The sequence below is a fragment of the Bos grunniens genome, chromosome 5 (genome assembly GCF_055505025.1).
Source record: "Bos grunniens cultivar Pamir isolate PY7600 chromosome 5, Bosgru_T2T1.0, whole genome shotgun sequence".
Classification (NCBI taxonomy): Eukaryota; Metazoa; Chordata; class Mammalia; order Artiodactyla; family Bovidae; genus Bos; species Bos grunniens.
In genome coordinates this window covers 28,060,541-28,071,914 of record NC_141169.1, presented here as the reverse complement: position 1 = coordinate 28,071,914, position 11,374 = coordinate 28,060,541, and the positions used below count along the sequence as shown (strand labels likewise).

Below are 11,374 nucleotides of genomic sequence, written 5' to 3'. Positions count from 1 at the left end.
ATTGAACATGTGGCAGAAATTCAGAATCCTTCAGTCAAGGCAAGGAGGAACCAGGTGCCTCCATCCTTAGAAATATTTACAACAAGAACCAGGACTTCTGGGCTGGGTGGTACCACCAGAGACAAAGCAAGCTTCCCTCATTGAACACAGCTCCTGGCAGCAGGAATTGAGAATCAGAAGCTACTGCAGGACACAGCCCCAGAGAGAGGCCCAAAGATAAACACATAGCCACTGACAGAAAGGCAACTTAAGTCTGCTGCCTGCATCAAAATAATAGTGAGTTTGACATTCCCTTCATTAAAGAAACAGTGGCGTGTAAAAGCACACGGACCCTGGAGTCAACCAGGCCTGGGCTCAACTCCTGACCCTAGCACCCAGGGAGTGAAGGGGGCGAGTTCCACAGTCACTCAGAGGATGGGGGGGGGTGGGTCTCTTCTGTCCCGAGGATGCTTATTGCATCTACTTTGCATAATTGGATGAGAATTAAAGGCAATAGATGTAGTTGGTGCTTAACATATAAGAGTTGCTACCGCCTCCAGGTTGCAAAGTAAGCCTTCGGACAACTGCTGACTCCACCAAAGCATAGAGAAAACTATCCTGCCCTCCCTCGCCCTCTTCCTCTCTTTTTCTTCCCTCCTCTCCTCTCTCTCTAGGGATGTTCTTAGGGATGTTCCAGGGCCAAGAAGGTAATTATAGCTTGTGTCCATAAGTCTCCTAGCAGCCGAGGGCAGCAGGGAAGAAGGAAGTCACTAAGTCCAGATGGGACCTGAAAACGGGAGAGGATGAGGCCAACCAGAACTTGACAGCGAGACAGGCCACAGTGCATGTGGGTGGCCGCACGTACCACGGGTGGTCCTAGGACTCGGGAAGTGGGGGCTGTGCCAGACATCTCCAAGTGAGGTGGCAAGGCAAGAGCATCTCTTCTCCCAGCAGCTGAGAGAACCCTTAAAGCTGAGGGGCTTTACCGGGCAGCTTTCCTTGCCCGGCTGCTGACTGGGGTGCTCTTGTCTTGGGAGTCCTTGGGGTCTCCCACTCGTGCCCCTTTGGCCCTGGTCTGCCCGCTTTGGGTGCTGCTGGAGCTGCTGGTCCCTGTGCTGGCCATGGTGCTGGCCCCAAGGTCAGTGCTGGCCGAGGATCCAGGGTGGTAGCCGAAGCTGCTTGCACTGCTGCTGATGACGGCTGTGGTGGAAGGACCCAGAACAGGGGAAGAAGGATGACAGCATCACTCAGCGAGCCACCCCCTTCATCCCACAGCGACCCTTGGCGGTCAAAAAACACTGCAAGGATGGGTCAAGATCCAGTTACACTGCAAGCTTTGTGCGAGGCGAGGACAACCTGGGATAGAATGGTCCCTGCCCTCCTAGAGAGTCTAGGACCATTTGTCTCACAGGTCCGTATTCTCAACCCCTTCTTGGGATGACGATGCCCAGAAGAGAGACACAGGAAGGAAATGGGGTTGGCATGACCTCAGTCACTGATTCCCTGGGACAGAAGGCAAATAGACTTTCTCTGAAGCCAGAGAAACCTTCCTGAGACAGTACTAGGAGCCCCCAGATGAGGGGAGACAATGATTGGAGGTGATACCACATTATCTTGTGGTCCCCAGCTTTCCAGTCCAGTCAGAATCCCCAACTCAACCCATCTCTGGGGGATACTCACAAATGCTCACAGAGGAGGGATTCTCCCCAGACATCCTGCAAGACAGAAAGTTAGAGAAGGATAAAAACCTCAGGAAAGTGTCTAGTTCGGCTGAGCCTTTTGATGGGTTCCTGCCTTTATATGCCTATCGTTTGAATTCATCCTTAAAACAACCTCATTTTACGGAGATTACAATCCTCCATAAAATGGAGGATTATTTATTTGCTCATTTACAGATGAGCAAATAAATAATAAAATTTACAGACTCCAAGACCACATAGCTGACATACGGCAAAGCGAGTGATTAAATCCAGGTCTGTCTGACCCCACTGGCTCTTTTCATGCCACCACCCAACCACCTGTGCTTCACATCTGACCTCCTCTTGCAGGAAGCTAAGCTCAATCAACAAACAGCCCCCTTCTGTGCTCATGTCATGAGCACTGCTGTCTTTCCTATTTTACCTCTTAAATGGTCCCTTGCCCAGCAGGGAGCCACCCACAGTCCCCCGCCCCCACTGTGGCATCTCCCTTGCCCCGCTCACCAGCACTCCTCGCCCTCCAGCAGCTTGCTGTAGGTGGCGATCTCCATGTCCAAGGCCAGCTTCAGGCTCATGAGCTCCTGGTATTCACGCAGCATCCGGGCCAACTCCTCCTTGGCCTGGTGCATGGCAGCCTCCAACTCATCCAGCTTGGCCCTGGCATCCTTCAGGGCACTGTCTCCCCGCTGCTCGGCATCGGCAATGGCCGTCTCCAGATTGGCACACTGAAAAGCAAAGGACGGGCGGGAAGACCATCAGAACCCAGAGCAATGTTTAGATCTTAACGGTTAGGTCCCAACCCCCCTCACTTTACAGATGAGGTCCAAGGTGGTAGCAAGTAATTGCTGCAGAGCCAACACAGTATCTGAGTCACTTCTATTTTCTTTTGTAGATGGATATTTAAAGGCCCATGAAAAGCTGTCAGAGCAGTTGGATTTCAGGACCGCAAGAAGAGACTTGGATGTTCTCAAGTTGTCTAGTGCCTGAGGTTGAAACCAGTGGCTGTTGGTTTCAAGTCCACCTTGTCCTGGAGAATCACACTGAGACCCCAACCTGGAGCCTCCAAGAATCCGACAGCGTGCCAAGGCACCTCTGTGATCAGACCCCTACCCGCAGGGTGTCTCCCAGCAGGGGCCCTTCCTACCCATTAGCACCCAACAGTGTACATCTCTGGACTATTCTAGCACTCTGCAGGGAGGGTCTATCTAAATGCTCCCCAAGTCTGGCCTGAATGGATTAGGGGAACATTCCCATACAACAAGAGGTTAAGGGCCTGAGGTTATATCCATGGCCTCAGACAGAGCATTTGGGCCCTGAAAAACATCCAGTGGCACTGTGATGGCAAATACTACCAGGCGGAGAAACGGTCCTCATAGAGTTTGTGAATCAGCCACGTGTCGAGTTGGAAAGCAGGCCCCGTATTCCCCACATTACCTGGCTTGGAAGGCTGTGTGGGTGCAGGAAGGAGAGCCGGCTCAGCTCTTCCGGGTTTGGCAATTCTATCACTGGGCAGAGTTGACCTGCCAGGGTCAATTGGGGAAGGATTCCCTACCCCCTTAAAATCATCTCCCCAGAGATATGATGTTTTTCTGCTTTCAGACAAGACAGGGTCCCCCAGCAGACAACCCAGAGCATCTTCATCTGCCATCATCCTCACTGGTCACCCAGAGACAGCAGTGAGAGGAGGACCTTAACTGGCCACTGAGGGTCCCAAGGAGAGGCCCCCCCAGCCCTACATGCGCTGAGTGTCCAGTGGGAGGAAGAGGTGTGGGGCCTGCCCTTGGAGCGGCATCCCTGAAGGGGACATGGGGCAGGTTTACTGCACACAGAAAAGGCCTGCGAAAGACGGAAAAAAGAAAGGAAACCTAAATTCTAATCCTAATAACCAGCTGGACACCCTGGGAGAGCCCCTTCCTCTCTCCAGCCCAGTTTCCTTATCTGATCTGTGAGAGTCCGGTGAAATAAGTACAAGGCCCCTCCAGTTCTGAGCAGGGAGCCAGCTCTGAGTGTACGGGTCCCAAGGTATGGCGAGGAAGAGGGACCATCAATGGTCCAGAGAGTCCCAAGTCGGGAAGGGGACATCTGCTTTTCACTCAAGGATGGGCTCCAGTCTCTCCCTCACAGAGGGTGAAGCCCGACCTCAGGGCTCTCTGTGGGCTTGCTGCCCACCTGCTTCTTCACATTTGCAATCTCACAGCGGATCCTCTGGATGAGCCGGTTCAGTTCCGACATCTCATTCTTGGTGTGTTTCAGGTCGTCCCCGTGCCGGCCAGCTGCCAGCTGCAGCTCCTGGATCTGGTTTCCAGAGACAGGAAGTTGGTGATGAGACAGGACTCCCCCTATATCCCTCACCACCCCAGGCAAAGAAAGTGTCCTGAGCAAACCCTTCCACCACCGGAGCAACCCAGGGGAGATAGCTCTGCGGCAGGAGGTGATAGAGCCATGACCTGGGTTATCCTTCCAGCTGTTTGGAGCTGATTCTGACCAAGAAGTCCACCTGTTTCTCTAAGCAGAAATCTATTTGCTGGGCCTATCCTCCTTTCTCATCTCCCTGACTAATCTTTTCTGGGGGAGGATAAAGGGAAAATGCAGTTTGCATGTATTAAGCACTTCCAAAGTAAATAGGGCTTCCCTGGTGGCTCAGTTGGTAAAGAATCCACCTGCAATGCAGGAGACTGGGTTTGATCCCTGGGTAAGGAAAATCCCTTGGAGAAGGGAATGACTACCCAATCTCATATTCTTGCCTGAAACATTCCATGGACAGAGGAGCCTGGAGGGCCACATACAGTCCATGGGGTATCAAAGAGTCGGACATGACCGAGTGACTAACACTTTCACTTTCCAAAATAGAAGAATTCTGAACCTCTCCATTGATTTAGCACCTCTTTATAGAGGGATCTTTTAAAGGCCAGGTTCTGTTCTAGGTACTGGGGATACAGAGGTGAGCAGTGTGGGTGAGGTCCCTGGTCCCATGAAATTTACATTCCCCTACAATCCTTCCTTAGTGACGGGTGAAGGGCCAAGGCTAAGGACCGCATGCATGTACCCTGGAGGTGGTGGGATTGTTGGCTCAGGACTTGTAGCTCAGATCCTCCCCTCACCCTTGGCCAGTCCTTCAGAAAAGAGAGGATGACACAGCCCTGGACAGGGAACAAAGAACCTGTGGTCCTTGCTGTTGGTGGGATTTAATGGCCAAGAAAGCTGGGAGGTGCGAAGCCCCATAGGGCCCCCAGGTAAACGGTCTTCTCAGTGACAGCCTAGAAGGGTTTTACTTCAAAGCATACTTCAAAGCATCCCCCAGAATGCTCCTAGAATCCCACCTCTTCTTCTTGGAAGTCCTTCCACACTGATCAGAGGGAAGCTCATGGCACCCTCTTCTTTACTCCCTGTCCCACTACAGGTCACCCATAGCTACTCTCCTCCATATTTGTTACTCTCCTTCTTCCCCATGGTGACATGACCTAATCCCTATTTTACAGCAAGAGCACCTCACTTCATTCCTCCATCAGAGGATGGCCTGTCCCTCTCTGTTGGAAATGCCTACCCAGTTTTATGGCTTATCTTTGATAACGATTTTTGCCAAGAATTCTTTTTGAGTAGAATGTCGCTATGGCATTGATTATAACCCTTCTTTCATTCAACACATCTCCTAAGGGATGTCTCACATCCATTGGTGGAGGTGTCCCTTCCCAGGAAAGGAAGGCTGGTGGAGGAGAGAGACCCAATCAGTCCTCACCTTGCTCTGGTACAGCGCCTCAGCCTCAGCCTTGCTCTTCAGGGCGATGTCCTCATACTGGGCTCGGACCTCGGCAATGATGCTGTCCAAGTCCAGGTAACGGTTGTTGTCCATGGACAGGATGACAGAGGTCTCACTGGTGTGAGTCTGGATCTGGGCCACCTCCTGAGTTGAGAGGTGAGGACAGAGTCAGGGTCCTTCCCCCACCTCCCTCCTCTGCCCATCAGACTTCTGGGCCTGTGGTGCCTGGCAGAATGGGCCAAAGTGGAGGAAGAAATGCCTGCTGGAGCTGAGGAAAAGGCTCACACATCAGGATACACCCCATGTGGGTAGCAGGCCATGGGAGGCATTTCTTGCAATTCACAGTATCAGGCATCTAGGACCTCATGGGGCCATTTTTACCTGCCTACTGCCAAGGTCATTATCACAGCCCCAGTGAGATTTTTTTCCTGTGAATATGGCTTCCAGGGACCAGGATCCTATACTTCCATGGCCTCCCAGTGCAGGGTTTTGCACCTTCCCATCAAAACACCCTTAATTCTGTTTATCCTCAGTCATTCTTATTAGCATCTCCCTGGAAGAGCCAGGGAATCTCTCAGCTGAAAAGAGGTGGGGAAGGGGAGGGGGGGGGTGTCCTCACCGCATCATACAGACACTTAAGGAACTTGATATCTTTGTCCAGAGAGTCCACTTTGGCCTGGAGCTCCACCTTGACTGTGTAGGCTGCATCTGCATCCTGCCGAGAGGCACCCAGAGCCATTGGTCAATATCACCCACATCCCACCAGGTGCCCTGTCCTTGCCCTAAAAGTCAATTAACTTCCTATCTTTTGCCCACCAAGGGAAGCAGGTTGGTGAATAAAAACCCTCAATACTGGCTTTCTCTCTTATGCATCTTTGGGGATAAATAAAGAAGTGGGGGCTGCTCTTTTTCTGTTACATCTGGAGGAAAGGAAGCTCAGAGAAGTAGAGTGAATTTCCTCAAGTCACAACAGGAAGGCCAAGCTGAGCCAGAGGTTTCCAATTCCCAGACCATGATTCTCTCCTATCTGTCTCCACCCATATCCTAGGCGTGTGTCCTCTCTACCTTGCTAGAGGCCAGAATATGACTCCATCTCTACTCAGGTACCAGCCCCTTCCCAGAAGAAGACCAGGGCTGGAGTCCCAAGCAGGGTTGGTTAGGATGGGGATTCGAGGGAAAACAGAGTCCATAGGCTCTTCTCACTCTTACCTTCTTGAGCACCACAAAATCATTCTCAGCTGCTGTGCGCTGATTAATTTCCACCTCATACCTGTGGGCAAGGAGAGAAGATACAGAGGTCTCAGTTCCCTTGGCCAGGTGACCCCCTCTTCACACTGACCAGGCAAGTGCTGCAGATGCAGAGTCCCCACAGAATCTGCTGGAGCACTGCAGGGGCTGGTGGTGGCAGTCCTGTGTCCCTGAATTGCCTCATTAACATTCTATTCTCTGGACCCTGGGAAAATATCCAGGTGCCCCAAACCAGTCACTGAACCCATTGGTGGATCAATGAGCAAAGGAACTCCTTCCCATTAACCAGGTAGGAAGTTCTCATCAAATAGGGGTGGTCCTTCCTTCACAGTCAGAGGAGGCATGTGAGCCCTTGACCCTGGTGCTTGCTCCCTCCCCTCCTAAAAACTGGCACAGAGACTGGATGATCCCAGAAGCCTCTGGGAACATGACCCACGACCTTGGCTGGACCCACTCACCTCTTCTTGTAGTCCTCCACCAGGTCCCGCATGCCCTTCAGCTCCGAGTCCAGCCTCAACCGGTCCCCAGATAGCGTCTCCAGCTGCTTCCGCAGGTTGCCAATGTAGCCCTCGAGGATGGGCTCCAGGTTTTTCCTACAGTTGTTCAGGTCCAGTTGCTGCAACAGCTCCCACTTGGTCCCCAGCACCTGGTTCTGCTGCTCCAGGAACCTCACCTGGAATCAGATGGATGCTACAAGTCCCGTGGAAAAACACCATGGACCCTACCAGGTTATACAGATTTTTCTAAAGACATTTGGCTCCAGTCCTGACTCCCCACTCATGGAATTCCATGCAAACAAGACCCTTTACAATTCATTCTGTAGCCTTTCAGGCAAAACCAGTCACTGAAAACTCATTGAAGAAGAAGATTCCATACCTGCTTCTGTTGCCTGACCCAGCCCCAGGAGATGCTCTTCCTCTGTCTCAGCTAAGTGTTTCTTCTGTACCATGAGCCCTTCCCTCTGAATAGTGATGGTTCTATCAGCCCTGCATCTGCCTTGAAGGGCTAGAGTCCAGTTGACCTCCAGATTCCCATCAATTCTTCCTCAAGGTAGGGCTACCTTTTACCAAAATTTCCACCCTTCTCTGTAAAAGAAAGCAACACATTCATTTATTCCTCCATGCTACCTAGCTCACAGGTTGTGCTATGATCACAGAGCCCTTCATGAGATCCAGCAGCAACCTTTCCATCCACAGTGCCCTGTGCACTGCCAGGAGAAGGGGATCACGCACAGCTCGCTGGACTGTCTTATCCACCTGGGAGACCCACCTTGTCGATGAAGGAGGCGAACTTGTTGTTCAGAGCCATGATCTGCTCCCGCTCCTGGGCGCGCACCTTCTGGATCTCCGGGTCCAGCTCCACGTTGAGGGGAGCCAGGAGGCTCTTGTTGACAGTGACCTGGTGGATGCCCCCAGGTGGGCACATGGATGGGCACACAGGCCCCAGGACCACACTGCCAAACACGCTGCCGGCAAAGCTGCTGGCCCGGACCCCTCCATACCCAGAGCCAAGCCTGAAGTTGTAACCTCCAGTCCGAACACTGCTGCCAGCCACCTTGAGGGGAACACAGAGATCCCCTCTACAGAGACTGTAGAGGCTTCGGCTTCCAAAGGCAGCACCAGCTCCTTTGCTGGGTGTGCGGTAATAAGCCGCACTGCCCCCAACCTTCCTCAGCACCACTGCCGAGTGCCCACTGAAGCCCCCCTTGTCACCACCAGACTTGATATTCAGTTGCCGGCTCATGGTGCCAGAGCTGGGGGTGACAATGCTGGAGTAAAGCAGTCACCAATGGAGAGAGAACCTTTGATGGGGCACCCAGAGCACCGCTCCCTTTTATTCTGTCCATCCCTGAACACCAGAAAAGGGTGTTGCTCCTCTATCTGCTTTCTCCCTGCTGAAGGTCCTGAGGCCATGGGCAATTTGTGGAACAGACATCTCCAAGCCCTTTGCAGCAACAAAGCTCTTCTGATAGTGAGCAGAATACGCTGCCCTTGCAGACTAGAGTGGTCGAATCAGGCGTTTATCTGTGATCCTAATTAGGGACCTGGAGAGTTATCCCCTTCAGAGATCTCCGAGCTTAATTTTTTCCAGGGCTGCCTCTTTCTTGCTTATCTGTCAGTAAGAAGCAGGGGAAATGCCCAGCTTTGTCCAGAGAAAGCTCATCAGAAAACCCCAGCTTTCCGCCCTAAAGAACCTACCCCTCTGTTGGTCCTGTTGAGGAGCTGTGGTGTTTGCACCAGAGAAGACGAAATTCAGAAAAGATGTGATGCATGTCTTCAAAGATCTAAGTCCAAGAAAGAAGTTCCAGGGCTCATTCTCTGGGTCACTGTAAGGACCACAGCTGTCTAGTAATGGAACCGACCTCAGGAAGGTAGTGGAAATGACCATACAGAGTCTGCATGCCACCCAGCAGGGGACCGTCTGGACATTTCTGTACGAGGCAGAGACTGGGTGGTGATTACCTCAACATTGCCATCTCAACAGACAGAATCTTTTCAGGTAGCTGGTAGTTCCTGCAGCTGAATTTTTTTTCCTGGACAAGGTTATCTGCTGCATCTTAGGAAATGAGCCATGAAGCAGGCTTGGAGGTGGGCCATTGCCTCCCCTGGGGAGAATGTCTCCCCTAGCGCTCCCTGGGGACATGTTCCAAGCCCAGTGACCAAGGTACTGAAGCCCATGGGTCTCGCTCCTGGAGTCAAGGTAACTGTTCTGCTCCTTTCTTGATCACTTTAGGAAGCCATTCAATTTTGGGTCAGGTGAGACCAGCTTTTTGTATCTCAGGGAGCCCTGGTAGAGGTAAATGTTTAAACATTACTCCAAAAGCAGGCATCTCCTAGCTCTGACTCTGCTAGGAGTAATGAAATTCGGGAGCCTTGACTCATTTGAAGCCAGTGATAGCAGACAGCTTCTCCGCAGCTGGGAAGGGGGAGTGCATGAGTGGGACAGCAGGATGTGCATAGCCCAGAACGGCTTCCTCTGAGGGTTTCCTCTCACGAAGTTCTCCAAACAGCCCCAAAGGCAGCAGTGGAAGTTTCTCCAAGGTCCCTGTCTCCTGTCCTTCTTGGCAGGGCCTAGCCCTAGGGCATGTGTGCTAAGTCGTAATTGAAGTGGTTTCTTGTGGTTTTCTAAACCAGATTCCAAGTGCTATTGAATGAATGTCAACAAATAATGTAAACCCCTTGACCAGAGGTGGCTATCATCTGGTCCCAGCCCCCAAGGAGCGTGCAGATCAGTGAGAGGAATCTATGCAAAGAACTTAACTTTGGATAAAGCTCTGGAATAAGAAAAATTGGGAACAAAGGATCGGAGGTGTGCTGGGAGTTAAGGACCTCTGGAAGGCTGGGCTTCGATTACTTGTGGCAGGGTGGTGGACTAGGCGCTCCAAGGCAGAGGGGGGTTGAGATAGTAATCGCAATAACGGCAGCAGTGGTAGCAGCAACAGTATCTGTTGTGGTAACAAAAAGAATCAATGTTGATTGGTCACATCACATGTGCCAGACATTGTATGAGCACTACAAGGATTTTTAATTTAATCCTCATGTTACTGAATTCACTCTACAGTTGAAGACTGAGGATTATAGATGCTAAGGAACTTGCCCAAATTCACTCAGCTAGCAAGTCGAAACTGGGTCTGGAATTCCAGTGTGTCTGGTTTCAAAGTCCATATTCCTAACCATCACCATCCTGTTATGTGATGGAGATGAGAGTTAAAGCCATGGATGCAAGACTTTCTGATGCATGAGGCACGCACAGCAGCTATGGCTCTGAGTTCCGCATACTCGTGTTTCTATATATTGTTGAGATGAGCAGATGACGTGAGAGGAAGGGGAGGTTGTCCCTGAAACGGGGGCTTATGTAAGGTGGTTGCTCTAGATGAGACATCACTCTGAGGTTGAGAGAGAAAGTCAGCCAAAATGGGGGTGGGCAGAGGGAGGAAAAGACTCACTTTCATGGGGGCTATTTTATTCTACAATGTCCAATAGCTAGGCCTTCACTGAGAGGCTCCAGCTGGGAAATCAGCATGACTCTGGGGATCTGACTCTTCCTGGGCCAAGTGTGCCCCTCCACTGCCTAGTGGAGTATGAGCCCTAATCTGTTAGGGGAGCTGGACCTCAACAAAAGAGAATTTACAGGAAAGGGATGAGACTAGGTCTTCAAAGCTGGAGAAGATTTAGAATAGATCAAAACCAGAGTTTCAAGTGCCCAGGAAAATGCTACAGAATGAACTGGGCCCATCTATGCTCAGAAGTGACAGGCTGGGGAGAGCCAGGAGCAGGGCTAGGGGTCCCTGCTCTCTCTGTATTCATTCTGCAAGCAATCAGTGAGTGCTGGCGTGGGCCTGGCCCAGTGCTGAGGGCTGAGCAGTAAGAGTCTAGAGCAGTAAGAGCAGTAAGATAGTGATGATGGTGATGGTCGTGGCCGTGGTGGTTGCAACACAGAAGGAAGAGGAGGAGGCAGAGAGGAACTTCCTGACGACAGTGTGGCGATCGTGGCCAAACACAGAGGCCCCTCCCAGGAAATTTAATTGCAGAGAATTGCCTTTGCTACACAGTAGGATCTCTGACAGTTCCAATCTTCACCATGCGGGCTACCCTCTAATTACTCATCGTAGTCCACACCCCAGTCTTTGAGTTCACAGGACTAATGAGTGTCCCAAGGCTTGAAGAGATTGGTCCACTCAATAAGTAGAAAA

The 11,374-nt window shown here is 51.5% G+C and overlaps 1 protein-coding gene across 1 annotated transcript; it reads right to left on the bottom strand.

Moving 5' to 3' along the window:
• KRT74 (keratin 74) lies at positions 1–8,424 on the bottom strand. Its single transcript, XM_086403825.1, has 9 exons — positions 7,951–8,424; positions 7,140–7,354; positions 6,643–6,703; positions 6,053–6,148; positions 5,413–5,577; positions 3,846–3,971; positions 2,181–2,401; positions 1,660–1,694; positions 1–1,179 (listed from the first exon to the last, which is right to left on the bottom strand). The coding sequence occupies exons 1-9, from the start codon at positions 8,422–8,424 to the stop codon at positions 962–964; spliced, it is 1,611 nt and encodes a 536-aa protein (XP_086259951.1). The 3' UTR covers positions 1–961.
• Positions 8,425–11,374: the final 2,950 nt, after the last annotated feature.

Bases quoted from the DNA above. Each gene is read 5' to 3' on its own strand.
- KRT74 (XM_086403825.1), bottom strand. From the start codon at position 8,424: ATGAGCCGGCAACTGAATATCAAGTCTGGTGGTGACAAGGGGGGCTTC. The intron at 7,355-7,950 runs GTGGGTCTCCCA...ATCTGATTCCAG, and splicing joins TCGCCTCCTTCATCGACAAG to GTGAGGTTCCTGGAGCAGCA. The intron at 1,180-1,659 runs GTGAGTATCCCC...CTTCCACCACAG, and splicing joins TCCCTCCTCTGTGAGCATTT to CCGTCATCAGCAGCAGTGCA.